The sequence below is a fragment of the Pogoniulus pusillus genome, chromosome 39, assembly GCF_015220805.1.
Source record: "Pogoniulus pusillus isolate bPogPus1 chromosome 39, bPogPus1.pri, whole genome shotgun sequence".
Taxonomy (NCBI): Eukaryota; Metazoa; Chordata; class Aves; order Piciformes; family Lybiidae; genus Pogoniulus; species Pogoniulus pusillus.
In genome coordinates this window covers 8,009,313-8,036,947 of record NC_087302.1, presented here as the reverse complement: position 1 = coordinate 8,036,947, position 27,635 = coordinate 8,009,313, and the positions used below count along the sequence as shown (strand labels likewise).

The 27,635-nt window shown below is 66.9% G+C and overlaps 2 protein-coding genes across 5 annotated transcripts in view; both read right to left on the bottom strand.

Moving 5' to 3' along the window:
- CELSR2 (cadherin EGF LAG seven-pass G-type receptor 2) overlaps positions 1-14,801 on the bottom strand; it is a 28,488-nt gene extending 13,687 nt beyond the window's left edge. For all 4 annotated transcript variants that reach the window (XM_064173904.1, XM_064173905.1, XM_064173906.1 and 1 more), the window contains exons 1-16: positions 10,808-14,801; positions 8,432-9,079; positions 7,128-7,350; positions 6,475-6,590; positions 6,028-6,116; positions 5,391-5,548; positions 4,534-4,697; positions 4,079-4,204; positions 3,825-3,991; positions 3,420-3,605; positions 3,199-3,312; positions 2,447-2,621; positions 1,786-1,927; positions 1,219-1,339; positions 949-1,132; positions 246-347 (exon numbers count right to left, since the gene is read on the bottom strand). In XM_064173904.1, the coding sequence (XP_064029974.1) occupies positions 246-347; positions 949-1,132; positions 1,219-1,339; positions 1,786-1,927; positions 2,447-2,621; positions 3,199-3,312; positions 3,420-3,605; positions 3,825-3,991; positions 4,079-4,204; positions 4,534-4,697; positions 5,391-5,548; positions 6,028-6,116; positions 6,475-6,590; positions 7,128-7,350; positions 8,432-9,079; positions 10,808-14,780 (6,688 nt within the window). In that variant the 5' untranslated portion in view covers positions 14,781-14,801. The remainder of the gene's footprint in view (positions 1-245; positions 348-948; positions 1,133-1,218; positions 1,340-1,785; positions 1,928-2,446; positions 2,622-3,198; positions 3,313-3,419; positions 3,606-3,824; positions 3,992-4,078; positions 4,205-4,533; positions 4,698-5,390; positions 5,549-6,027; positions 6,117-6,474; positions 6,591-7,127; positions 7,351-8,431; positions 9,080-10,807) is intronic.
- A 2,491-nt stretch (positions 14,802-17,292) lies between these two features.
- SARS1 (seryl-tRNA synthetase 1) lies at positions 17,293-26,333 on the bottom strand. Its single transcript, XM_064173724.1, has 11 exons — positions 26,147-26,333; positions 24,194-24,264; positions 23,955-24,035; positions 22,999-23,157; positions 22,085-22,228; positions 21,324-21,479; positions 20,962-21,183; positions 19,476-19,605; positions 18,853-19,010; positions 17,978-18,107; positions 17,293-17,855 (listed from the first exon to the last, which is right to left on the bottom strand). Exons 1-11 carry the CDS (start codon positions 26,280-26,282, stop codon positions 17,698-17,700), a joined length of 1,545 nt encoding a protein of 514 aa, XP_064029794.1. The 5' UTR covers positions 26,283-26,333; the 3' UTR covers positions 17,293-17,697.
- Positions 26,334-27,635: the final 1,302 nt, after the last annotated feature.

Here is a 27,635-nt window from a genome sequence, read left to right as displayed (position 1 = left end):
ACCCTCCTGCCCCAGTTCAGTAGTGCCACCATCATGACCTGCCCCAGCAGTGCCACCTCAGTGCCCTCCCAACCCCAACCCTGTGGTGCCACCATGGCATCACCTTCCCAACCCCATCTCAGTGGTGCCACCACAGTGTCCCCCCACCCCAAGCCCTGGCATCACCCCCACAGTGTCGTGTCCTTCCCCACCCTGCAGTGCCACTGTGGTGCCACTCCCCGAGCTGTGCCCAGGCCCCCACCTACCGACAGAGCCCCTGGGGCAGGGGGCAGCGGCTGGCAGCCCGAAGCGGGTACGTGGCCACCAGATGCTGGCCTCGATGGCACGGGGGCAGCTGTCATAGTTGACTGTGGGCAGAGCAGGGCATCACAGCAGGCTGGCACCGGTGGCACCAGTGGCACCTGGTCACCAGCACCCACAGTGGGGCGACAGCAGAGTGACAATGGTGCCCAGTTGCTGGCATCCAAGGTGCCAGCAGAGTGACAGGAGAGTGGCAGAGGTGATGACAACAGAGTGACGGCAAAGTGGCACAGGTTGGCAGCAGGGTGCCAGTGCTGCCCAGTCATTGGGATCCAGGTTGGCAGCCAAGTGATAATGGGGTGCTACAGGGTGATAGGGCTGGCACCTGGGTGATAGCAGCCATGGTGGCAGAGGGTGCCAAGAGGGTGACCACAGGATAGCAGCACAGGGTGGCAGCAGGGTGGCAGCAGTGCCAGCTGGTCACTGGCACCCAGGATGATCCCGGATGGCCCAGAGTGCCAGCAGGGTGAGCCAGGGGGACAAAAGGGACACACTGTGACACGGATTGGCAGACACAGGGTGGCACAGGGCGATAGCAGGGCACATAAGGTGACACAGGGTGACAGTAGGGTGGCAGAGGCGACAGCAGGGTGACAGCAGGGTGGCACAGCTGGCAGCAGGTGGCAGGGACACCTGTGCCCGCCCTACCTTCGCAGCCGCTGGCAGTCACCTCGGCGAAGGGGTTGTCGCAGCGGTCGCAGTGGCGCCCGATGACGCCACCCTTGCAGGGGCACTGCCCACTGGTGGCATCGCAGCGGCGCGACAGGGAGCCGGTGGGGTAGCACTCGCAGGGCAGGCACCACTCGCTGCCCACCGGGCGGTAGTGGTTCTCCTGGGGGCGGGGTGGCAGCGTTTAGCAGGGGCTGGCACCGTCCCCTAGAGCCGGGGCGGCACCGCCGGTGCCAGGGCAGTGCCCACCTTGCAGCGGCACTCTCCTGTCGTCTTGTTGCAGTCAGGGTCGAAGCCTTTGGTGACGTCGCAGCTGCAGGGGCCGCAGGTGGGGTGGCCCCACCAGCCCCGCGGGCACGGCTGTGCCTCCCTGCGTGGATGGCACCGCACGGCTGGCACCGCCTGGCAGAGCTACCTCTGCCACCTCAGGCCATCCCGCCTCCCTGCTGTGCCCATCCCATGCTCCTTGTGCCTCCATGTGCCCACCCTGCCCCTGCCACTGTGCCCCTTGTGCCCACCCTGCCAGTCCCACTGCAGCCATGTCCCTTGCAGGGTCGCTGTGCCACACATGTGCCACCTTGTCTCTTGCGTGGGCACTGTGCCCATCCCATGCCAACTCTACTCCTTGCATGGCACCATGCCCCCAGCGTGCCCCACCATGTGCCCACCATGCTCCTTGCACAGTCACCCTGCCACCTCCATGAGCACAGTGCCCTTTGTGTACCCACCGTGCCCACCGTGGCTCTCACATGCCCACCCCACAGCCCATGCAGGTGCCCACCATGCTGCATGTGCCCATCCCTCGCTGCCACTCACTTGTGCTCGCAGTAGGGCCCGAAGTGCCCCTGGGGGCACTCGCAGGTGTACCCATGTGCTGTGCCTGGCTTGCGGGCACAGGTGGCAGGGGACTGGCAGGGGTTGAGAGCACAGGCATTGACACAGCTGTCACCGAAGTAACCTGGGCACAAGGGTGGGCACAGTTGGGGACATCAGAGGGCAGAGGGTGCCACTGGGTATGGTGGAAGTGCCATGAGTGGGTGGCAGTTGGTGGCAATGAGAAGGGTGGTGGTGCCCAGAGAGTGCAGCAGTGCCCAGGAGACAGTGAGAAGAGGGTGGGCAGTGCCCAGGTTACAGTGACAAGGAGGGGGGAGGTGCCCTGAGGACAGTGCCAGGGTGGGGGTGGTAGTGCCCAGGGAAGGTGCCCATTACAGTGCCAGCAGTCCTGGGGGTGGCAGTGCCCAAGGGGCAGTGAGGGGTGTCTGAGCCTGGGGGTGGCAGCACTCAGAGGGTTGGCAGTGTGGGGGGGCAGTCCCTGGATGGGTGGCATTGCCAAGGGGTGGCAGTGCCTGGGGGTGGCAGTGCCGGGGTGGCAGTGCCTGGGGGTGGCAGTGCTGGGGTGGCAGTGCCGGGGTGGCACTGCCTGGGGGTGGCAGTGCCGGGGTGGCAGTGCCGGGGTGGCAGTGCCCGGGCGCCTCACCAGGGTGGCAGCGGCAGGAGAAGCTGTCCCAGTCGTCACTGCAGTAGCTGTGGGGTGGGCACGGCCCCGAGTCGCAGGGGTCGGGCAGGGCACAGCCTCCCTCCACGTTCACCTGTGCTGCCTGTGCCACGCTCAGTGCCACGGCGCCGCCTGCCGGCTCGCCCACGCTCACGCCCTGCGGCAGCGGGCACCGTCACCCCCGGGCACCAGCGCCCCTTGTTGGAGCCCATCAGCCCCTTGTGCCACTCCACAGCCACCCAGGAATCACTGCCATGCCACATCTCTGTGCCCACCCCCATGCCAGCCCCATTGTACCCACATCCTGGCATCCTGTGCCTGTACCCCTCAGCACTGTGCCATGTCCCCAAGCCTTGTGCCCATGCTCCACCATCATGCCCATGATGACCTCGTCCCCCATGCCCACGTCCCCATGCCCTGTGCCCGTGCCCCACTGCCAGGCTCATTCCCCGTGCACTGTGCCATATCCCCAAGCCCTGTGCCCACGCCCCTGAACCCACAGCCATGCCCCCCACGCTCCTGTGCCCATGCCTTGTGCCCATGTCCATACCCCTGCACTGTACTCACATCCCTGTGCCCTCTGCTATGTCCCCAAGCCCTGTGCCCATATCCCCATGCCCATAACCATGACCCCCCTCCCCATGCCCACGTCCCCACACCCTACACCACGACCCCATGCCCATACTCCCACCCCTTTGCCACCCACCCCCCCGCCCCATCCCATGCCCACCTACCTGCAGGCACCCCCGGAACCCCTGCTCCACGGTGCCACCGTCGCCTGCCACCCCCCCCACGCTCAGTGCCCGCAGCCGCAGCCCCTGCAGCTCCCCGGCCAGGTCTGCCACCGCCTGCGGGCACGGGGAGGGGCACTCAGACACCATGGGGGTGAGCAGGGTGAGGTGCCCACCCTGTGCCCCAGTTTCCGCCTCCCCCCGCCCCCTTGGTGCCAATCTACCTGGTGGCGGCCGTAGTCGAGGGCAAGGAGGAGGAGGGTGGCAGGGGGGGCACGGCCGGGTGCCCCCCGCAGCTCCAGCTGAAGGTGGTGCCAGTCGCCGTCGTTGACCTTGGCGTTGGGCAGCCGCAGCCATGCCAGGCGGGACCCCCCCTGCCAGATGCCAGCCTCTGCCTGCCCCTCACTCAGCTGCAGGAGGGACATTAGTGAGCCCCTACCCTCTGCTCCGGGGGGCACCCCTGGCACTGCCACCCCCCAGGGCAATATCCCCCCTACCAAGAGCGGTAACCCCCTGGCACTGCCTCTCTATGCCAGTTCCCTTCCATGGCCATAACCTCCCCCCGGGCAATACCTCCTACGCCAACCCCTCCTCTCCGTCCGTGCCCTCCCCCACGCCCCGGGGCACACCTGCAGGGTGAGGGTGGCACGGGGCCCCGCGCTGGCCCTCAGCAGCAGCCCCCGGGGGTGGCGAGTGCGGAACATGAGCCCCAGGTGCCAGGGCAGGGTGATGGGCAGTGCCAACCCGCTCCAGGACACCCTGCTGCTGCCCAGGAACCGCTGTGGGTTTGCCATCTCTGTGGGCAGAGAAGGAGGGCAGGGTGTGGGGGATGTGGGTGCTACCCCACGGACCCCCCCGTGCCCACCCGGGTGCCCCCTGGTACCTTCCTGGCAGGTCTTGCCCCCGAAGCCCAGCGGGCAGCGGCAGCTGAAGGTGTCCCACTCGTGCACACAGGTGCCACCGTTGTGACATGTGTTGGCATCACACAGGGTCTTCTTGGCAGGGCAGCCTGGGGGAGTGGGCATGGGGCTCACACCCACCATGGCACCTGGGACCCCTTGCCCCCAGCACAACCCCACAGCCCTGGCACCTCAACACCCCTCGTATCCCCCACTGCACGCCCGGCAGGCACAGTTCAACCACCTTGGCACCCCCATGCCCCTGATACAGTCCACCTATGCCCAGTGGGCACAAGCCCGCAGCCCTGACGTCCCCTAACCCCTCACCCCCCAGCTCCAGCGGGCACAGATCCCTTAACTCCAGCCCCATTGCTCCCTCACCCCATACCCGCCACACCCCCGGCCCCCGCGGTCCCCCCGGTGCCCGCCGCGCCCGCACCGGGCACGGTGCCGTTGTTGGCGATGAACGCGGCCATGTCGAGCGGGCGCTGGTCGATGCGCAGGTGCCGCATGCAGCCCACGAAGTGGCGGCTGCGGATCGGGAAGCTCTCGGGCAGGGTCGGGACCCCCCCCAGCAGCAGCGGCCCCGTCAGGTCCAGCGACCTGCAGCGCCACAGTCACCCGTGGGCACCCCCTGGGAGAGACACCCCCCACTCCCCCCCACACTCACTCGTGGGCACCTCCCACCTCCCCTTCCCCTATTACAGACTCCTGCCCACCCGTGGGCACTGAGAGAGTGCAGGCTCTGCACACGTGGGGACCCCAGGGACCCCCTCCCCACTTACCCACGCTCCCGCCCGTGCAGAGCCCAAGGAACTCCACCCGTGGGCACCCCCAGGGACCCCCCACACCAGTGGAGTCCCCTTCATAGAACCCTTCCCTCGTGGGAACCAAAAGGGACCCCAAGAGACCACCCATAGAGACCCCCAGAGATCCCCCCACAGGCACCCCCAGGGACCCCTCTGCCACCGGTGGGGACCCCCAGGGACTCCCTCAGAGAACTGCCCCACCCATGGGACCCCAAGAGACCCCTCAGGGAACGCCCACTCCCACCAGTAGGGACCCCAAGGGACCCCCAAGAGAGTCCCTGGGGACTCCGAGGGACACCCCCAGTGCCACCCATGGGGCTCTCAAGGGGACCCTCTCACCCATGGGCACGCCAAGGGACGCCCTCAGCCCTCACCCACCCACTCTTCTTACCCGTGGGGACTCCACAGGACCCCAAGGGACCCTCACGACCCCCTGCCCCCTCCTCCACGGGGACCCCACGGGCGCCTCCCCCCCGCCCGCAGTTACTTCTTGCTGCCGGACTGGGTGCCCTGCGCGGCGCAGGAGTAGTTGCCCAGGTGGGCACCGAAGCGCAGCGCCATGGCCGTGTCGCAGTCGTCCACGGTCACCACTGCCACCTTCTGCTCCGAGGGGCCCTGGGGCAGCCCCGAGCGCCCCAGCACCGGCTGGGGCCCCCCCTCAGCCTGGGCACGCAGCGCTCCGCATCCTCCTGCTGCCCCCCGGCCCCTCCGCCCGGCGCGGCCCAGCCCCGAGACCCCCACCCGGAACCTGCACCCGTCCGGACCCGACCCCCCCCCAACTCCTACCCATCCCCAGACCCCAACCCCTGCTCCGTGCGACCTCGGATCCCCCTGTTCCCCCCCACCCCCAGCCCCTCCGCTCCGTTCTGATCCATTCCCAACTCCCTCCAGCTCCATCCCAAGGCCCCCCCAACCCGTTCCCATCCCTCCCCAGACTCCTCCCATCTCCACCCCTCAGTCTCTCCCCCCTCCCGGTGCCCCCATCCGTGCCCAGACCCCCCCACTCCTCTTTCCCCCCCAACCCTCAGCCTATCCCTCCCCCTTGTTCCCCCATCCCTTCTTTCTTTGGCTCCCCCCTCACCCATCCTCACCCCCTCTCCAGTGCCCCCCCCAGTGCCTCCCACCTTGTTGTAGTAGTGAAGCTGGACACGGTGCCACTGCCCATCGCTGACGCCACCGGGCACAAAGGGGGACACTGTGGTGGTGGTCTCACCTGTGGGCATTGGCAGTGGGCAGTTTGGCATGGCCCAGGCAGGGGGTACAGGGATGGAGTGGGGGGGCAGAAGAGTTGGGGTGCCAGGGCTACAGTGCCACGGGTGCAGGGCCAAGGGTGGGATGCCCAGGACAGAGAGCCAGGGATGTAACACATGGGATGTAGTGCCAGGCAGTGCCCGAGATGCAGTGCCAGGGATGTGATGCCCAGGCTGCAATGCCAGGGAAGTGATGCCCAGGATGCAGTGCCCAGCATGTCACAAGCAGGATGCAGTGCCAGGGAAGTGATGGCCAGGCGGCAATGCCCAGGTGCGTGGTGCTGCGGTGCCCGGGGTGCTGGGTGGGCACGGTGCCCGTACCTGCCGAGAAGGTGAGCTGGACCTGCTCGCCCACGATCTCCAGTGCCACGAAGTCGTGCCGCTCGTTGAAGCGCCCATTGTAGAGCAGGAGCCCATCCCGCTCCTTGGTGGCAAACCTGGCACAGGGACGAGTGCCAGGCCCTGCCCATCACCCCCTGCCCCTCAAACCTCCCCCTTCACCCCACAGCTCCTTGCTCCACCTTGTGCCCCCTCACCTCATGCCCACCTGGAACCCATCGCGCCCCTGTCCCACTGCTCCCACAGGTGCCCCCCATGCCAAGGGGTCATTGCCACTCTGTTGGGTGCCACACTGTCCCCTGTCCCATTGTTCTGCTACATCCTGCTGCCCCATCCCCTGGCACCTGCCACCCTATGTCCCATCACCCGAGATGATGCCAAAGGAGCAGCCATCACCCCACATCCCACACGATGCCCACAGCATGCCCACCACCTCCCACCACTGATGGTGACCAGGGGACACCCAGCACCCCACACCCATTGCTCTGGATGATGCCCACGGAACAGCCCTCACCCACACCCACGGGATGCCCATCACCTTAACACCCCACACGGCGCCCACAGGGTACCCACACCCCATCGCCCAGGTGGGCACCCCCCATGCCCTGCTGCCCGCTGCCCAGCCCGGGGCTCACGTCAGGGCGAGGGTGAAGTGGAAGCGCTGGCGCAGGCCGCGGAAGGTGAGGAAGGAGTGGGGGGGGAAGCTGCGCGTGCTCATGGTGCAGAAAGGCTTCTCGTAGTGCCCGGGCGGGCACTGGCACCGGAACCCCCCCACCAGCAGGTTCAGGCAGGTGCCGCCGTTGCGGCAAACCCCTGGGGCACAGCGACCTCCCCTGGCACTCAGCTCGCAGTGTTCGCCTGTGCGAGGTTCGGTTTGTACCCAGTGCCATGCACAGGGTACCCAGCACCTCCACCCTGGCACCCCCAAAACTGGGGGCTGGGGGCACTGGAGAGCCCCTATCACATCTGCCCCCCTCCCTCTCAGCTCCAGAGCCTTCATCCCCAGCTCCATCACCCTGGCAACCGCCTCCCGTCACCATGGCAACCCCCCAGCATCTCCTCCCCCACACGCTGGCACCCTTCTACCTGGGTGTCCCCTGTCGGGGGCTGGCAGTGCCAAGGGGACACCCACGGCTGAGGGTGCTGTCCCCAGTGTCCCAGTGACCATGGTGTGTGTCCCCCCTGTCCCAGGCCAGGGTGCCCCCTACCCCAGGTGTCCCCAGGGTGTCCCCAAGGCTGTCCCTCAGCAGGGGCCCTGTACCTCCATCCCTGACCACCTGCAGGGACCTGGTGGAGGGAAGAAGGTGAAGGTGGCAGAGAGGAGGAAGATAAAGGAGACAAACAGGAGGAGATGAAGAGATGGGGATAGAGGAGGGATGGAAGAGGAGTGGAGGAGGGATGGAGAAAGGGAAGAGGAGGGATGGAGGAAGGGTGGAGGAGGGATGGCCAACAGAGGACAGCTGAAGGAGGGACAGCTGAGGAGGGATGACAGAGGGCTGAAGAGATGACCAAGAGGGATGGTGAAAGGCCAGGGGAAGAAGAGGAAGAAGGGAAGGCTGTTGAGGAAGGGGATGAAGGCTGCTGAGGAAAGGGATGAAGGCTGGAGGGACAATGGGAATGGGGGAGCAGTGGAAGTGGTGAATGTATGGATGATGGAAAGCCAAAGAGGAGATGGATGAAGGGATGATGGAGATGGACATCATGAGGATGGGATGGAGGGATTGATGGAGATGGATGGATGGGTGGATGGGTGGATGGAGAGGGATGGGTGGATGGAGAGGGATGGGTGGATGGAGAGGGATGGGTGGATGGAGAGGGATGGGTGGACAGATGGCTAAAGAGGAGCTGGCTGAAACCACAGCAAGGCTGAACCCCAGGAGGCTGCCAGCACCGCGGGAGTGCTGCCAGGCACTCGGTGCCCTCCGCTGTGAGCCCTCACCGGTGAAGTCCTCGTGGCACTCGCAGGTGTAGCCTCCCTCGCGGCTGCGGCAGTGGCCGTGGCTGCCGCAGGGGCTGGAGTAGCAGAGGTCGATCTCGGTCTCGCAGTAGTCGCCGGTGAAGCCGGGCGGGCAGCGGCAGCGCAGGCCGGTGACAGGGTGGATGGGGCGGAAGAGGATGGTGTCGGAGGCCAGGAAGGGAGCGGAGCTGTCGAACTGCAGCACCGAGACGCAGCGCAGGTAGTTCTCGCACGGCTCCCGCAGGCAAATGTTGTCGTCGAAGGGCAGGACGCGCTGGGCAGAGATGGTGGCCAGCAGGGAGCGGTTAAGGTAGAGCCTCTCCTGCAGCTCCTCGGAGGAGAAGAAGCGGGCGCCGTGCCCCGAGGAGGGCAGCAGCACCGACAGGCTGACGTTGAGGATGCGGGCGGCCGTCCCCACGTCGGTGTCCGTCTGGATGTTGAAGAGGACGACGCGGTGGCGAGGGGTGGCCAGGACGGTGGCAACCGCCTCCAGGAAGCGGCTGAGGAGCGGCGAGAGGAAGCGCTCCTGGGACATGTCGGCCAGGCGCAAGGTGATGCTGTTGCTCAGCATCTCGTCCGTGATCACTGTCACCCGCAGCGTGCACTGCGCCGTCGCACTGTGCACCCCGTCTGTGGGCCGAGTGGGACAGCAGGGGGTCAGGCACAGCAGCGGCCACCACGGGTGGTGGGGAGGGGGCACCCATCCTGGTGGCCGCCACAGGAAGGTGGGGAGGGATGGGCAGCATGGTGGCTATGGGGTGCCCACCCTGCTCAGCCACAGGACCTGCTCTGGGGCACCCATCCTGCTGGGTCACCATGTGATGGCCACCACATGATGGGGTCGGTGGTGACAGACCACAACGGAGCTGGCTGTGGGGCTGGGCACAGCACCCACTCTGAGGCACCCATCCTGATGCCCACGGTGGGATGGGGCTGGTGGGAGGGGGCACCAATCCCACTGGCTATGGGGCACCAACCCCACCTCACCCAGCAGCGCCTCGGGGCAGGGAGTGGTTGGGGACAGCAAAGGCTGTGCCCAGCAGTGGGACGTTCACCTTCCTCCTCCTCCTCCTCCCGGCCAGGACGAGGGGGCCGTGGGACAGATGGAGAGTGGGCGGTGGGCGGACAGATGGACGTGGCAGCGTGGGGTGGGGGGGGCTGGGGGGCAGGGAGAAGGGGATGAGGTGGGGGCTGGTGGTAGGGGGCCGGGGTTGCCCGGTGGCCGGTGGCTGGCGGGGGGGGGTTGCCATGGCTGCGGCTGCGGGGGCCCAGCTATGCCCCAGACCCTTTGTTCCCCTCCCGGCTGCCCCCGCCCTGAAGGGGGGCACGGCCTGGGCATGGCAGTGGGGGGGGTCCCTGCCCCCTCCCTTTGTGCTCTGGGCCCCCCCTTCTTTGTGCAGCTGGAGCGAGGACCCCCAGCAATGCAAGGGGGGGTCTTGAGGCACGGGGGGGCGAGGGGGGACATGTGGCTGGGGACAAGGGACGGCAGGACACGGCTGTGACTCACTTTCAACCCTACCCAATCCAGGGTGACCCCCCCCAGCAGCCCCCACCCCAGCACCCAAAGCAGGCTGAGCTTCACCAGCACAGATCCTCCTTGTCCCATTCCCACCAAACAGCCACAGTGGTTTGGGGAACCCCCAGTAGAGAGGCCATGGTGCTGGGGCTCCCCACATTCACACACCAAGCCTGCCGCCCCCCCCCCTCAAAATCCAAGCATTTGGCCTTCTGGAAACAGGTGCTGGGACCCCTCTAATTCTGCACTGGGCCCTGAGGCCCCCCCCCCATCCACTCATTGACCCCCTCCAAACTTACACATAAAGGGGAATGGGACCCCCATGCACACAGCAGGCTCTGCCCCCCCGCCCCAAATGCACATATAGGCCCTGTGCCCCCTCTAAACACATGAAGTGGGTCCTGCCCCCCCAAACACGCAGTGAGGTGTCAGAAGCCCCCCCAAATACACGCTTAGTGCCCTGTCCCCACCCCAAACTCCTGCTACAAGGTTCTGACCCCCTCCAAACACGCACTGGGGGATTGGACACCTCCAGGACACCCCAGGACTGGGTGTGGGGAAGGAAAAGGAGGTGTGTGGGGGACACCAATCGATGGGGTTGAGGGGACTGAGTGGGGGGGCAGGGGGCACAGCATCCCTGACACTGCCCCCTCAGATGCAGAGGATACAACTAAGATTGGGCACTGAGACCCCCAAACCCACCCAGATAGGGTCAGGAGCCACCTGAAAGGGGAAAGGGTCCCCACAAAGGTTTCCTCAGCTCCAGGTTTTAGCCCTGTAACCCCCTTCTCGAGCCACCCCCGCGAGGCTGTTGGGGAGGGGGAGGGAGGCAGAGGTCTTACCTGAGACGGAGACCCTCATGACGGCCTCCAGCGGGCGGTTGTTGTCCAGGGCGGGGCTGAGGCGCAGGTCCCCGCTGCGGGGGTCCAGCAGCACCAGGTTGAGTTCGTTGCCCTGCTCGAAGGCGTAGGTGAGGCTGTCGGAGACGTCGGGGTCGTGGGCGGGGATGCGGCCGATGACGCCCCCGGGGAAGCTGCCGGAGCGGTTGGTGATGTAGTTGTTGAAGAGGATCTCGAAGTTCTTCAGCTGGGGGCTGTTGTCGTTGGCGTCGCGCAGGCGCACGTGGACGGTGGCGCGGCTGACCAGGGGCGCCGAGGTGGCTTGGACCACCATGACGTACTCGGCCTTGGTCTCGTAGTCCAGGTCGGCCAAGGCGGTGAGCTCGCCGGAGAAGATGTCCAGCTGGAAGACCTCTGGGATGTTGCCCTCCACGATCTGGTACATGATCTGGGCGTTGGTGCCCTCGTCGGGGTCGGTGGCAGTGATCCTGGCCACCACCAGCCCAATGGGGCTGTTCTCCTCCACAAAGATGTCAAACTCGTCCCGCTCGAAGACGGGAGGGTTGTCGTTGACGTCCAGCACCGTCACTTGGATCTCCACCGGCGTCCTCTTGGCCGGGACCCCCTTGTCGACGGCGAAGGCGCGCAGGGTGTAGAGCGGCACGTTCTCCCGGTCCAGGCGGCGCAGGGTGCGCACGATGCCGGAGGTGGACTCGATGATGAAGTCGCCATCCCCATCGTCGCCCCCTTGGAAGGTGTAGAAGACTCGGCCATTGAGCCCCGAGTCGCGGTCGGTGGCAGAGACCTGGAGGACGCTGGTGAAGGCAGCCACGTCCTCGTAGACAGAGCCCTGGTAGGAGTCGTGGAGGAACTGGGGTGCGTTGTCGTTGACGTCGCTCACCAGGATCTCCAGGTAGGTGGTGTCAGACTTCTGGGGGATGCCGTTGTCCCGTGCCGTGATGGCCAGCGTGTAGGACACTTGGTCCTCGTAGTCCAGCTCCATCTGCGTGGTGACCGCCCCCGTCTCGGCGGCGATGCGGAACTGGGGGATGCTGTCCTCCATCAGGTAGGTGATGCGGGCGTTCTCCCCCGTGTCCTCGTCCGTGGCGCTGATCACCACCACCGTGGTGCCCACTGGCCGGTCCTCGTTGACGTTGACGGTGTAGTGGGAGCTCTGGAAGACCGGCCGGTGGGTGTTGGCGTCGGTGACATTGACCACCACTTGGGCAGTGTCCTGGCGGGTGCCATCGGAGGCAGTGATGGTGAGGAGGTATTGGCGCTCCAGCTTGTAGTCCAGGGGCAGGGCAAGAGAGATGAGCCCCCCCCCGCTCTGGCTGGTGATGGCGAAGCGGTTGCGGGTGTTGCCGCTGGAGATCTGGTAGGTGATGACGCTGTTGGCGTCGCGGTCGACGGCGGAGACGGTGAGGACGCTGCTGCCCACCGCCGCGTCCTCGTTCAGGCGGGCGCTGTACTCCCGCTGCGTGAATTCAGGGCTGTTGTCATTGACGTCCAGGATGGTGACGCTGACGCTGGCTGAGGAGGCCATGGGAGGGCTGCCCTGGTCCTGCGCCTCCACCTCGAAGCTGTAGAAGTCCACCACCTCTCGGTCCAGCTCGGAGGCCACCACGATCCACCCGGTGCTGTTATTGATGGTGAAGGGGAAGCCGGCGCCAGTCTCCAGCAGGGTGTAGACCAACCGCCCGTTGTCACCCGAGTCAGCGTCGATGGCTTGGACGTGGATGACAGAGTAGCCCACGGGGACGTTCTCCAGCACGGTGGCCTGGAAGGGGGTGCTGACAAAGATGGGGGCATTGTCATTGACATCCAGCACCTGGACGGTGACCAGGCCACTGATGTTGGAGAGGGGCGGGCGGCCGCCGTCCTGCGCCCGGATCCTCAGGGTGAACTCCTTGGTGACCTCATAGTCCAAGGGGCTGACCACGTCCAGGGCCCCCGTCTGGGCATCGATGTAGAAGTGGCCGCGGGTGTTGCCGCTGACGATGCTGTAGTGCACCAGGGCGTTGCTGCCCTTGTCGCGGTCAGTGGCTGTCACCCGCAGCACGGCTGAGTTGGGCGCCACATCCTCGGGCACCTGCGCCACGTAGCGCTTCTCACTGAACTGTGGCGCGTTGTCGTTGTCGTCCTCCACCGCGATACGGACGGTGGCCGTGGCGCTGCGGGGGCCTGGCTCCTGCCCTTGATCCGTGGCCTCCACCAACAGCTCAAAGGCCTCCACTGCCTCGCGGTCCACGGGGCCACGGGTGCGGATGACGCCCGAGCGCGGGTCGATCTCGAAGACCTCGTTGACGCCTACGCCATTGAGGAGCCGGTAGAGGACGTTGGCGTTGGGGCCGGCGTCGCCGTCGGTGGCCCGCACCGTCAGCACCTCGTAGCCCACCTCCAGGTTCTCCCGCACGCTCTCCCGGTACTCAGCCTGCTCGAAGGCCGGGTCGTGGTCGTTGGCGTCCATCACCGTCACCGTCAAGGTGGCCATGGCGCTGCGCCGGGGCGTGCCGCGGTCGGTGGCCGTCACCCGGAAGACGTGGGTGCTCTTGCTCTCGCGGTCCAGGGGCGCGGCGGTGGTGACGGTGCCGGTGGCAGGGTCCATGGAGAAGAGGGCGTCGGAGCGGCTGTCGAAGAGGGCGGCCATGGCATAGCGCAGCTGCCCTGCCTCCCCCTCGTCCATGTCCACCGCTGTCACCTGTGTCACCGCCGTGCCCGCTGGGCGGTTCTCCCCCACCGAGGCCTGGTAGCTGGAGGGCTGGAACTGGGGGGCGGTGTTGGGGCTGCGGCGGGAGCGCTGCTGGCTCGGCAGGCTGCTGGTGGCACCAGTGGCTGGGGGGTGCCCAACGTCCAGCATCTCCTCAGCACCCCTGGTGCCCCTGGGGGCTTTTCTGGTGCCCCCAGGGACTTCGCTGGTGCCCTTGAGGACTTTGCTGGTGCCCCTGGGGGCTGTGTGGGTCTCTCCAGTCGCTGCAGCATTCCTGCTGTTCCTGGCACCCCCGGGGGCCCTTCCGGTCTCCCCGGTTCCTCCGGTGTCCCTGGGGACTTTCCCGGTGCTCCTCACGGCCCCAGGGGCATTCCCAGTGTCCCCAGCAGGTCCTCTGTTGCTGGTGTCCCTAGGGATGCTCCCAATGTCCCGGGCATGTCCAGCATCCCTCTCGGTGCCTGCAGGGACCGCGCCGGTGCCGCCGGCAGGCGCAGTGTCCCTGGCGTTCCTGGGGACCTTCCTGCTGCTCCTGGGCACTTTTCCAGTCTCCCCAGTTCCTCCAGGATCCCTGGCGTCGCCGGGGACTCTCCTGGTGTCCCTAGGGAATTTTCCAGTCTCTCCAGTCCGTCCAGCGTCCCTGCTGCTCCCGGGCACTTGCGTGTCCCCAGCATCCCTGCTGCTGCCGCTGCCCGCGGGGGGGTTGGTGTTCCCGGTGCCGCCGGCATGCTCGGTGCCCCTGCTGCTCCTGGGCTGGCCAGGAACTTGGGTGCCCCCAGTGCGCCCAGCGCCCCCAGTACCCCCAGTGCCTTCAGTGCTCCCAGTGCCTCCGGTGCCTCCGCTGCTCCAGATGCCTCCGTGGCCTTGAGTATCCTCAGCGCCCGCGGGGCTCTCGGTGCCGCCGGTTCCTTGGGCCCCGCCGCCGCGACCGCCCCCGCTGGAAGCGCCGCTGCCCGGTGCGGTCCCGACGCCGCCGTGGTTCTCATTCCCTCCGATGCCCGAGGAGGTTCGGTCGCCGCCGCTGTCCCCGGTGCCGCTGGAAGCGTCGGTGCTCGGTGAGGGCCTCTCTGCGCCGCTGTCCCCGGTGCCGCCGGAGCCGCCGCTGTCCCCGGTGCCGCGGCGGGGCTGGAGCAGCGGCAGGATTACGCCGTGCGGGCAGGTGGCGGTGGCGGCGCTGGTGGCGGAGCCGGGTCCCGGTGCGGGCAGCAGCAGCAGCAGCACCGGGAGCAGCACCGGGAGCGCGGCCCCGCGGGCGGGCGGAGCGCCCATGGCCGGTGCGGCCGGTGCCGCCGGTGCCCGCTGAGCCGCCGCCGGTGCCGCCGCCTGCGCGCTCCCGCCGCCCGCGCGCTCCCGCCGGGGCGGGGCCGGGAGCTGCACCCACCGGCGCCGCGCTTAAAGGGGCCGCGCCGCATTCACACAGCTCCGTACACCCCCAAACGCCGGGGCCGCACCGCGGCACCGAGCAGGGGGAGCACATGGAGCACAAGCAGCGAACAGGCGTGCGGGGGGCATGGCACAGAACAGACAGGTGCAGGGCATGGCACACAGAGCACACAGGACAGACATGTGCAGGGCATGGCACACAGAGCACACAGGACAGACATGTGCAGGGCATGGCACACAGAGCACAGGACAGACATGTGCAGGGCATGGCACACAGGGCACACAGGACAGACATGTGCAGGGCATGGCACACAGGGCACACAGGACAGACATGTGCAGGGCATGGCACACAGAGCACACAGAACAGACATGTGCAGGGCATGGCACACAGGGCACACAGGACAGACATGTGCAGGGCATGGCACACAGGGCACACAGGACAGACATGTGCAGGACTTGGCACACAGGACAGACATGTGTGGGGCATGTCCCACGTGTGCTGCGTGTGCCCTGTGCATGCTTCGTGCAGCCAGGTTCTGTCTGTGCCCCACACGTGCGTGTTCCCTGCCGTGCCCTGCACCTTCTACATGGTCACAGCTTGTCCTGCTCGGGGCATGGAACAGACAGAGCACAGGCAGGGCACACACAGAGAACACACACGGGGCACATAGAGCACACAAAGAGAACACACACAGGGCACACAGAGCACACGCATGGCACGCACACAGGGCACGCACAGAGCACACGCATGGCACACACAGGGCACACACACAGGGCACACAGAGGGCACACAGAGAAAGCATACACAGGGCACACAGGTGCAGGGCATACACAGCACAGGATATGCATATTCAGGACACCTGCCACACCCATGTCACATATGTGCCACACACATGTCACATGCCTGTCACACGTACCTGTCACACCCGTCACACCCAACACCTACAGGGCATACATGTCACTTGTCACACACATGCCACACCAGTGACCCCAGTGACCCCACACTGGGTGCCCACATCCCAGCCCTGTCCCAGCTGCCCTCTGCTGTGATGCCACTCTGGGGAGTGTGGGGAGGTGGGAAGGGGGAGTAGGGGCACTGCAGGCCTGGGCAGCAGGAGCAGGGGGCGCTGGGAGACTGCCAGTTTGCCCCTGGGAGGGACTGGAGGGCACTGGGAGGCTGGGGGGGTGGTGTGGAGTGTGCCCAGTGGGGCCAGGTGGGGCTCAGAGTGGTGTGGGAGCAGCCCCTCCACGGTGCACCTGGCACCCATCCCAGTACCCTCCGGCACCCACCCCAGCACCCATCCCACCTCCTCCAGCACCCATTCTGGCACCCCTCTAGCAGCACCCATCCTAGCACCCATCCTGCCCCTACAGCACCCATTCTGGCACCCCTCTAGCAGCATCCATCCTGACTCCCCAGCACCCATTCTGGCACCCCTCTAGCAGCACCCATCCTAGCACCCATCCTGCCCCTACAGCACCCATTCTGGCACCCCTCTAGCAGCACCCATCCTGCCTCCCCAGCACCCATTCTGGCACCCCTCTAGCAGCACCCATCCTGCCACCCCAGCACCCATCCCAGCACCCATTCTGGCACCCCTCTAACAGCACCCAGCACCCGTCCCGAGTGCCGGGCATGCCGGTGCAGGGCCCAGCCCGGGGCAGCAGAACGGGTCGGATGGGTGCGGGGCGGGTGGGGGGCACCCACAGGCAGGGTGGGTGCTGCTGGGGAGCCGCCCGGGGACCCCTCCCCGAGGGCTGCGCTGACTCACAGGGCCCCTCCCCGGCTCCATCAAAGGGCGTCAGGACGCAGCCGGCCGCGCCGGGGTGGGGCAGACAGGCAGGGTGCCCCCCCCAGCACCCATGGGTGCAGCCATGGCGCCTTCCCACGGCAACCTGGGGGGGAGGCAGAGTGCCAGCTGCACCCCCCCTGCCCGCGGGAAACTGAGGCACGCACCCCCTGCCCCCTTGGCTCCAGCTCCTGGGAGGGGGGGGATGCCAGAGTGGGGGCGGGGAGGGGAAGGGAATCCCAGACCGTTGGGAGACCCCAGGGCGTGGGGGAGGTCCCATGGCGTGGGGGGGGCTAGGTATATGCCGAGGGCGGGGGTAGCCCTGGACGTGGGGGTCCCCAGAATGGTATGGGGGGGGTGTCATGAGGCTTGCAGAGAACAGCAGAGCCTGGGGGGCCCTCGGGGGTAAGTGGGTGCCAGGGTTTGGGGGGGGGGGGGTGGGAGTCGTCCTGGGAGAGACTCCAAGCAGTGGAGGTGTGGAGGGGTCCCTGGGTGTGGGGGGCTCACAGAGTGGGGGGCACCAGGGCGTGGGGGTGGTTCCCTGAGCACTGAGGGGGCGCCAAGGGAGTAGAGGGCCCCAAGATTTGGGGGACAGACTCCAGGCACTCTTCACATGCCACTGTGTGGGGCTGGGGGAGACCCCCGGGGGGGTGGACGAGCAGAAGGGCAGCAGGACCCCCCCTTGCCCCTCTCCCAGGTGGGGCTCCCCCGGCAGCCCCTGCCCGCACAGGCAGCTCAGCAGCTCTTGGCTTTATTGGAGCAGAGAGGGACACTTGGGGACGTTGCCACCCTGGGGAAGGAGGTGCTTTGGGGGGGGCTATGCCCAGCCCTGCTTGGTGCGTGTCGGGGGGGCCCACACGCACGCCCAGCCCCCCCCGTGTCAGTCCTTTGTCCCGTGGCGGGTGGGGGGGGGCAGTGGGTCCCTGAAGCCAAGGCGATGGCACAGCCCCAGCAGCAGCAGCAGTCCAGGGCCCCGGGGGAGGGCCCCGGGGGGCGGCAGGGGGGGGCAGGCCTCAGGCGCTGTTGACTGCCAGGTTCTGCATCTGCTCCTCCAGCGCTCGCTGGCTGCCCCCCGCGGCCTTCTTCTTGCCCTCCTGCTGCTTCTTCTGCTTCTTGGACAGCTCCTGCTCGATGGGCGCTGGCCTGACGAAGGGGATCAGCTCCCGCAGGTCTGGGGGGGACACACAGAGTGTGGGGGGCACACTGGCAGGACCCCCGCCCCGGCACCCCCCCAGGCGCCCAGGCTGGATGAGAGGTTGAGAGAAGGGAAGGGAGGAGGGGCCTGGGTCTCACCTGGGGGCATGAAGGCCTGGAGCTTCTCGGGGATGAGGATGCCCTCCTCGGTCTGGTGGTTCTCCAGGATGGCGCAGATGGTGCGGGTGGTGGCACACATGGTGGCATTCAGCATGTGCACGAACTCCACCTGGGGGCACACGGTGAGATGGGAAAGGCAGGGGCCAAGGGGCTGCAAGGCCAACTGCCAGCTGCTGAGCTTGAGTCACAGCAACTCCAGCTCCAGGCTGGGGGCAGTGGCTGGCAACTGCCTGCTGGGGACGTGAGGGTGCTGGGGGCAGTGGCTGAAGGTGAGCCAGGGGGTGCCCAGGCTGGCCTGGCCAGCAGGACCACAGCAGGGACCTGTGCCCCTATGCTGGGCACTGGGAAGCCACCGTTCAAATCCTGGGCTCAGCTTTGGGCTCCTCACTTCCAGAAGGACACTGAGAGGCTGCAGCAGGGCCAGAGAAGGGCACCAAAGGGTCTGGGGAGCAGGGCTGGGGAGGAGCAGCTGAGGGAGCTGGGGGGGTTCAGCCTGAGGCAGAGGAGGCTGAGGGCAGAGCTCACTGCTCTCTGCAGCTGCCTGAGAGGAGGCTGCAGCCAGCTGGGGCTGGGCTCTGCTGCCAAGAAGCAAGGTGGTAGGATAAGGGGAAATGGCCTCAGGCTGCCCCAGGGCAGGTTCAGGGTGGCCATGAGGAACAATTTCTGCCCCTTGAGGCTTGCCCAGGCCTGGCCCAGGCTACCCAGGGCAGTGCTGCAGTCCCCACCCCTGGAGCTGTGGTGCTGAGGGCCACGGCTTGGCAGTGCCCTGGCACTGCTGGGCCGAGGCCTGGGCTCAGAGAGCTCCTTTGCAGGCTGGCAGGATGGCCTCTGCCCCTGTGCCCCCTGCCCCTCACCTTGTCCATCATGCGCTTGGTCTGGCCGTAGCGGATGCGCAGGCGCCGTGCCTGGTAGTCAGTGCAGTTGGAGCAGGACACCAGCTCGCGGAAGGCGCCGGAGCCAGGGAACCAGGCCTCCAGGTCCAGCTTCTTGCTGGCAGCGTGGTTCAGGGAGCCTGAGGGGTGCAGTGGTGGGCACAGCGCTGAGCCTGCTGCCCCCGGCCCCAGCGTGCCCATCCCGGGGGGCAGCGGCAAGGGAGGCAGTGAGGGAGCCCTGAGGTGGCTTGGGAAGGGAGAGCAGTCCCTGCCCTGCGGCACAGCTGGAGGGGGAGCATGGAGCAGCACTGCCTTCCTGAGCTGCCAGGGGAGCTGGGACACGGTGGGAAGGACAGCAGGGACGGTGCCAGTGTGCCAGGAGGCCCACACGGGGTCCTGCTGGACCTAGGGCAGTCTCCATCCTCCACAGCCCGGGGCTGAGGCACCTCAGAGTGGTGGGGACAGAGCCCATGGGAACGCAGAGCTGGGGACAAAGCTGAGCCAGGAAGGAGGTCAGGGTCACAGTGACAGCCAAGGGGTTGGCAGAGGTGTCTGCTGTCCTGTGGGGCCTCCGTGCCAGGCAGAGAGGAAGCTCCTGCCCCTACCTGAGACGATGTTGATGACGTGGTAGGGGATGCCCAGGGACTGGTAGAACTCCTCAGCCGTGGCCATCATCTCCTCAAACATCTCCCAGGACTTGTTGTCGTGGGGGGAGGCATAGACAAACTGCTCAATCTGCAGAGAAGGGAGGAGGTGAGGGGCACCTGCCCACGGTGCCAGCTCTGGGACACTGCCCTGAACTGCCACAGGGTGGGCAATGACAGAAGGGCCTATGCTGGAAGGGACTTGAGAGCTCATCCACTCCAACCCCCCCCTGCCACAGGCAGGGACACCTCTCAACTAGCCCAGGCTGCTCAAAGCCTCACCCAGCCTGGCCTTGAACACCCCTGGGCAGGAGGCAGCCACAGCCTCCCTGGGCAGCCTGTGCCAGGCTCTCACCACCCTCACACTCAACAGCTTCTCCCTCAGCTCCACTCTCACCCTGCTCTGCCTCAGCTCCAAACCATTCCCCCTTGGCCTGGCCCAGACTCCCTCAGCCAAAGTCTCTCTGCAGCCTTCCTGCAGGATCCCTTCAGGCCCTGGCAGCAGCTCTGAGGTCCCCCTGGAGTCCTCTGCAGGCTGCACCCCCCCAGCTCCCCCAGCCTGTGCTCACAGCAGAGCTGCTCCAGCCCTGGCATCATCTTTGTGGCCTCCTCTGGCCTCACTCCAGCAGCTCTGAGTCCCCTTTTTGCTGAGGCCACCAGGAATGCCCAGGGAGGGGGCTGGATGTGTTTAAAAGTCGTCTGGATGAGGAGCTTGGGGATATGATTTAGGGTTCTAGGTTGGATTTGGTGATCCTTGAGTGGCTTTGCCAACTTGAATATTTCTCTGATCCTCTGACTGGAGGCAGGATTGGAGGTGAGGGCTCAACAGAGCAGACCTGAGGGGCAGGATCACTGGAAAAGGCTTCCAGGAGACCTTGGAGTGGCCTTCCAGGATCTGAAGGGAGCCATAGGAAGGCTGGGGAGGGACTATGGACAAGGTCTTGGAATGAGAGGAGGAGGAGGAGGAGGAGGAATGGGTTTGAAGTGGCAGAGGGGAGATTGAAACTGGATGTGAGGAAAGGGCTCTCTAGAGTGAGGGTGGTGAGAGACTGGCACAGGTTGCCCAGGGAGGTTGTGGAGCACAGAATCACCCAATGTGATCAAAGATCAAAGATCACATTGGGTGATTCTGTGCTCCACAACCTCCCTGGAGATGCTCAGGACCAGGCAGGATGAGGCCTTGAGTGACCTGTTCTAGTGTGAGGTGTCCCTGCAGGAACTGGCTGAGCTTTGAGCTCCCTTCCAACCTAAACCACTCTATGCTAATCCTCTCCCTTGCCCTGCTGCCTCCTGGGGAGCTGCTTCCACACATCCAAACCTCACTCTTTGAGAGGGCTGCACTCAACCCAGCCAGGACCTGGAGCTGGGAGCGAGCCGAGCCTGGCGCTCTGAGCTGCAGCACCTCCGGCAGCTGGCAGGGGCAGTGCGGGGCCGGCTCTGAGCTCACCTTCTCGAACTGGTGCACACGGAAGATGCCGCGGGTGTCCCGGCCGTGGGACCCCACCTCCTGGCGGAAGCAAGTCGACAACCCTGCGTACTTGAGAGGCAGCTCCTCGGGTCGCAGCCACTCGTCGCGGTGCAGGGCTGCGATAGGCTGCTCGGAGGTGGCGATCAGATACTTCTCGTCGATGGAGCTGTCCTCTGCCTTCTCGCTGCCTTTGCCGATCACCTTGGCAGGGGGGAGAGAAAGGGCAGAGAATGGGGTAGGGTGGAAGGGAGCTCAGCCAGCTGCAAACCTTCCTGGCACAGGCAGCTCACACCAGGCAGCTGGTGCCCGGGAGCTGAGCTGCTGGGCACGGAGCTGCTCACCTTGTAGAGCTCCTCGTCGAACTGGCTGAGCTGGGCCACCTCCTGCATCACCTCCTTGCGCATGAAGAAGGGGGTGTAGACAGGGGTGTAGCCCTTGGCACGGAGGCTCTGCAGGGCATACTGGATCAGGGCCTGCTCCAGGAACACCAGGGGACCCTGGGGACGAGGGATGCCACCACCTGTCACACAGACAGCCCAGGGCACCGACCCTTCTGGCTCAGCAGGTCCGGCAGGACACTGAGCCCACACTGCGCCCGGGGTGCTCCTGCTGCCAAGCTCAGCATCACCCTCGGGACACTGGAGAGGATCTGGAGGGTGCCCAGGCCATGGTGGTAGGGGCAGAGCCTGTGTCATGCAATCTGGCTGAGCACAGAGGCTCCTGTCAGCACAGTGAGCTCAGTCTGGGTGGGGGGAAGCCACAACCCCCATCCCCCCCTGCTCCCCTCAGCTCCTGCAGCCCCACTCGGGGCAGGATCACCCAAACTGGTCTCCTTGCTCTGGTGGCCAGGTGGGAACAAGGCACGGAGAGGAGGGGATAGAGCTGGTGCTGGGCTGTGGCACACCTCAGCTGGCACAGCCTAGCATGGCAGGGCACTGCCAGCCCCTCACCTCCTCACTTCAAGGCGTGGAGCTGTGACAGCAGCCACGCCACGGCCACACCCCCAACATGGGCACACCCCGGGGGAGAAGCAGCCCCCACGTCCCCAGGGCTCCCCCCCAGCCCCGAGGGTTCCCGTGCCCCCACGGGGGCTGGTTGGCACCTTCAGGAAGTAGCCACGGCTGCCAGCCACCACGGCCCCCTTCTCCCCCTCGTAGCCATCCACCATCACCACCAGGTCCACGTGGGAGTACTTCTTCCTGCAGCTGCAGTCGCCCCACACCCGCTCCACCTTGTTGTCCACGTCCTGCACACAGAGTCCTGCAGTCACCGAGCTGCTGGGCTTGGAGAAAACCTTTCAGGCCGTGGAGCCCAAGCCCCACCCCAGCAGTGCCAGGGCACTGCCAAGCCATGGCCCTCAGCACCACGGCTGCACGGCTGTGAAAGCTCTCCAGGGATGGGGACTCCACCACTGCCCTGGGCAGGCTGGGCCAGGCCTGGACAAGCCTTGAGAGGCAGAAATTGTTCCTCGTGGCCAACCTGAACCTGCCCTGGGGCAGGCTGAGGTCATTTGTTCTTTGGGAGAGGAGACCAACCCCCACCTGGCTCCTTTCAGGGAGCTGCAGAGCGTAATGAGGTCTCCTCTCAGCCCCCTGCATGCTGAGCACCCCCAGGTCCCTCAGCCAGAGAGCAGTGGGAGCAGCACTGGCACCACTCTGCACCGGGATGCCCAGCCTGGCACCCCAGCCCTCACCCACTCTGTTCTGCAGCCCCCTGGCAGCCAGCCCAGCCCCACTGCGCTTCCCAGGGACAGAATTCCAGCTGGATGAATGCAGGCGGCAGAGGGAGATCCCCCCCGCGCTCCCCCCGCAGCTCGGAAGCGACTTTCCCATGGCTGCCCCCAACAATGCCCGCGTCCAGCCCCGCCGGAGCCGCTCTTTGTGCGCTGCCAGCAGGACGGCGCTGCCTTGTCATGCAGATGCCATCCACCGCCCGGGGAGCGGGGGGAGGGCTTGCGGGGGGCCCTCCCCCGCCGTTTGTCTGCCGGTGCCGAAGCGGGACGAGGAGGGGCCCTACCTCATCGTTGCTGATGGGCACCGAGGGGTGCAGGAGGTTGCCAATCTCCCGCAGGCTCTCGAAGCGTTCGGCCTCCAGCCGCAGGCGCTCGGCGTCGCACTGCAGGATGGCCTCATCGATCAGCAGCCTGACCTGCTTGATCTGCGACACCTGCAGAGCCTGAGACACGGCCCCCGTCAGCCGCCGACGGGCACAGCCCACCCGGGGGCTGCCAGCGCAGGGTGGCTCACCGCCGAGCCTCGCCCAGCCCGCATGCCCTCCGGATCAAGCTTCTGGAGGGAGAGCTTGAGCTGGAGACATCAAACAAGAGCCCCAGCAGAGGACAGAGGGACAGCAGAGAGGCTCTGAAGAGCTGCACCTGCTTGAGCTGGGGGACCTGCAGAGCTGGAGAGGAGACCCTGCTGTGAGGTGGGGAGGGGGAGAAAGCACTCAGTGGCCGCCAGCCGAGTGTGGCTCATCAGGGATCCTTGCCCAGCCCACGCAGCTTCTGGAGACCATGGGCTGGAGACACCAAACAGGAGCCCCGGGAGACAAAGGAGGGACAGAAGCGAGGCTCTGCAAGGGCCTGAGCGAGCTGCAGCGTCACACAGAGCCTGGCAGGGACAAGGACAGGCAGCTCCACGGCAGCTCCTCCAGCATCGCAGCTGCCGAACCGGGGAGGGAAAGAGCAGGGAGGAGGGGCCAGGGAGAGGACAGAGAGATGGAGGCTGCTCAGGCGCCCCTGGGACGCCCAGCAGGAGCCCCAGATCCCTGAGCACGTCTAGAACAGAGACTGAGCAAGAGCTGTGTGGGACGGGGGGAGTACAGCTCTGCCTGGCAGGGGGCTTGGGCAGTGCCCCCCACTTTGGTGCTGGGTTTTGGGCACCCCACACCATCAACCTGGGCAATGAGAGGTGAAGCTCTGGAGCAGCTGGGTGGGCTGGGGGCACAGTGTGGGGAGAGGAGGGCAGACTCACCCCCAGAACATCGGCTGTGAGCTCGTCGAGGTTCTGAGCGCTCTCCGGTATGGCCTCATCTGTCCCCACAGGCTCCTTCCTCTGTGAGGGCAGCAAACAGAAACTGCAGCAGGGTTAGAGCAGAGCTGGAGGGGAACAACCTCCCTGAAGGGTGGGAGGGTGGCCCCGGGGGGGAGATGCCAGCAGTCAGTAAGCTGCCAGCAGCAAGTGGCTGCCAGGGCCTCCTGCCCCTGCCTCACCTTCATCTTTTCACCGATGGTCTTGCTGCAGAGGTTCTTCAGCTTGTTCAGGTTGTCCACACGAAACCTGCCTGCAGAGCAGGGGGTGCAGCTGTCAGCCAGCCACGGGGTGGCAACGGGGCTGGCACCCCCATCTGGCACCCAGAGAGGCCACAGAGGGAGCAGCAGAGGGCACGGCAGCTCCAGGGGTGCCCACTGCCACGGCCCCTGGGTGCTCTGGGAGGAGAGAGGTGGTGTGGGGCATGGCGTGGGGCTGGCAGTGAAGTGGGGCAGAGGTGTGGGGGGAGCAGGGGGGGGCATGCAGGGATAGACACCTGAAGTGATGCTGCCCTGGGACAGGGCCACAGAACTGCAGAACGCCCCAGGCTGGAAGGGACCCCTGAAGGTCATCCTCACCCCCCCGCAGTCAGCAGGGACACCTCAACCTCCAGCAGGTAGCTCAGGCCCCACCAAGCTTGAGCAGTAAGGGCTGAATGGAGCCAGGGGCTTGGGGCCACAGCTCTGAGATTCAGGAGGGCACCAGGAAGGTTCCCTTTGGTGACAGCAGGGACAAGAGGGGCAGAGCCCAGGACGCAGCCAGCCCCTCCTGGCAGTGCAGCTCAATCAGAGGCACCCCCAGCACCCCAGGGAGGTGACACATCCCCAGGGGGATGACACCCCCAGCACCCCAGGGAGGTGACATCTCCACCTTCAGACAGGGCCAGGGGGAGGGACAATCAGAGCCAGAAGCGCCGAAGGTGAAGAGCCAGGGAGCAGCACTCGGCACACCTGACCCCGGCAGCGTCGGCCGGCGCCATGGCAGCAGGCAGCAGGCAGCGGGCAGCAGGCAGCGGGCAGCAGGCAGCGGGCGGGATTGCATCAGCCTGCGGCTCGCCAGCGCACCCTGCCCGCCCCGCGCCCCCGGGAGCCCCACGCACCCTGCCAGCCCCACGCATCCTGCCAGCCCCACGCACCCGCCAGCCCCACGCACCCTGCCCGCCCCACGCACCCTGCCCGCCCCACGCCCCACGTTTCGGGCCAGCGCACCCCTCCGCAGCCCCCCCAAGCCTGGCAGCCTGCAGAGCTTGCCCGGTCCCGAGGGCTGCAAGGCTCCGGGCACAGAAGGGAAGCGGTGCCCAGGGCAGGGCCGGGGCCAGGGCACGGCGCCGGGCACGGGGGAGCAGGGCTGGGCGCTGGGATTAAAGGGGCGTTCGGAGCCTTCTCTTTCATCCCGGGGGGGGCTGAGGTGTGCTGGGAACCGCGGGGGCTGGGGGGTACCCACCGCACCCTCCTCTGTGCCCCACAGGGCTCAGCAGCGGTTCCTGCAGCCCGAGCAGCCCCCGGGGGTGCAGCCCCCTCCGCCTGCCCCCGGGGGTGGGGGTGGCAGTGTGGGACACTCCCCCCCCCCCCCCCCCGCCAACCCTGCCCGGATCCTGCAGCAGTGCGGCTCAGGAGTGGATCACTGCGGATCACCCGTGGGGACCCACGTGTGAACCGGGGGGGGGAGCTGGCCCCGGCGACCTGTCCCCTCTGAGGAGGGCAATGCGGGGAGCCCCCAGGCCCAGGGAGGAGGGGCAGGGGGACCCCCCGCAGGGATGCACCGCAGGATCCCCACCCCCGGAGGGGGAAGATCCCCCGAGGAGATCCGCCGGGGCTGGGAGGGGTCCCCCAAAGGTCTCCCCTCGCTGCGAGCCAAACTGGGGCGAGGCTTCAGGGGCAGGAGCGGCAAAGAGCCACCCCGAGGGGTGCCCTGGGGAGGGCAGAGGGTGGCGCAGGCTGGCACCGCAGGCTGGCACCGGCTGAGGACAGGCCGCCAGGGCGCAGGGGGCTGGCAGGGGTCCCCCACCCCGGGACAGAGGGTCCCCTCCGCGGAGGATGTGCCTGGACCCCTCCGGTCCCCCTCCGGTCCCCTCAGCCCCCTCCCCAGCCCGGGAGGTGCCAGCCCTGCCCGTTCCCCGCTTCCCCTCCACGTACACCTCCGCCAGGCGCCGTCGGCCCGCACCAGCGCGTCCACCAGCGCCGGGTCCTTGAAGCGCTTGAGCTGCATGTCCCGCACCATGGCGGGGTCCCCGCCCTTGTCGGTGCGGAACAGGTCCAGGTCCAGCACCATGATGGCGACAGAGCAGCTCCTGCCGGGCCACGCCGCGCACGCGTGGGGAAGCGCTGCCCACTGCGCCTGCGCGGAGCCACCGCCGCCTGCGCAGCAGCGCCACCGCCCACCGCCAGGCGGCGCTGCGCAGGGGCCGTGCCGCGGGCAGCAGCGCCGCGGGCAGCAGCGCCCTCTGGCGGCGCGGAGGAGGCGCTCGGGGGGTCGCTTCTGGGCATCTCTCGGGGACCCCCTCCGGGGGTTCTGGGGGACCGCTGCGGTGTCTCGCAGCACCCTCGGGTGTCATCGCCTCGGCAAGCCCCGGGCGGCCGCGGGGCAGCTCCGCACCTGCCAGCGTCCCCGCGGGGGCACTGGGGGTGCCCACCCCCCTTCTTGTGCCACCCTGCAGCATCCCGTGGCACAGCCGCGGCTCCCGGTGGCATTCCGCGGTACCACCATGGCACTCCGCGGCACAACCATGGCACTCCACGGCAGCTCACGACGCCTCCTGGCATGACCACGGCATCCCCTGGCACAACCATGACTCCCCATGCCATTCAGTGGCACAACCACGGCATCCCCTGGCACAACCGTGGCACTCCGTGGCATCTTGTGATACGACCATGGCACAACCACAAGTCCCTGTGGCACCACCGTGTTGATCCCATCCTGGGGCTGTGGGCACTGTGAGAGGGGGGCGTGGGTGCCCCCACCCATTCGGGGGCATTGTTCCCCTTCCCCCATGACTGTGGGGCCAGCGAGGGTCACCAAGATTCATTAGTGTGGTGCCAGGACACAGGGCTCCCCTGGCACCGTTTGGGAAACGAGGAGAGCTGGTGGCTGGCATTGGTGCCCAAGTCCCTGTCTCAGGGACCGTGGGCTCTGCAGGAACGAGGTGGTTTGGTGAGTGGGTCCATAAAGTGCCATGCCCTGTGCCAGGGGCTCCTAGCAGCAGCCACCTGCTTTGGGGCAGAATCACCCAAACTGGTCAGTTTGTGCCAGTGGCCAAGTGAGTAAAGGGCAGGGAGAGGCTGTTGCGGAGCTGGCACTGGGCTGTGACATACCTCAGCTGGCATGGCATAGCATGGCCTGGCCTGGCATATCCTGGCATGGCTTGGCATAGCCTGGCATGGCCCAGTCATGTCCCACTAGTCACTTGCTTTGGCACCCTGAGCTGTGACACCATGCCTGCAGCTGGCACATGTGTGTGCCCCCCTCCCTGCCCCCTGTGCACCCCTCCCCCCACGTTGTCCCCTGCATGGGTGCCCCCAGCCCACACACGAGCCCCCCCCCACACGCATGGGCACCCCCAGGGCACATTCACCCCTTCCATGTCCTGGTGTCCCCTTGCCCAGCCAGGTGGTGTGGGTGTGACAG

What these genes read in the sequence shown, in the direction of transcription:
- SARS1 (XM_064173724.1), bottom strand. Translation starts at nt 26,282, where the DNA reads ATGGTGCTGGACCTGGACCTGTTCCGCACCGACAAGGGCGGGGACCCC. An exon ending in CCATCGGTGAAAAGATGAAG is followed by an intron (nt 24,036 to 24,193) that starts GTGAGGCAGGGG and finishes CTGCCCTCACAG; the next exon opens with AGGAAGGAGCCTGTGGGGAC. An exon ending in TCGACGAGGAGCTCTACAAG is followed by an intron (nt 21,184 to 21,323) that starts GTGAGCAGCTCC and finishes CCCCCTGCCAAG; the next exon opens with GTGATCGGCAAAGGCAGCGA.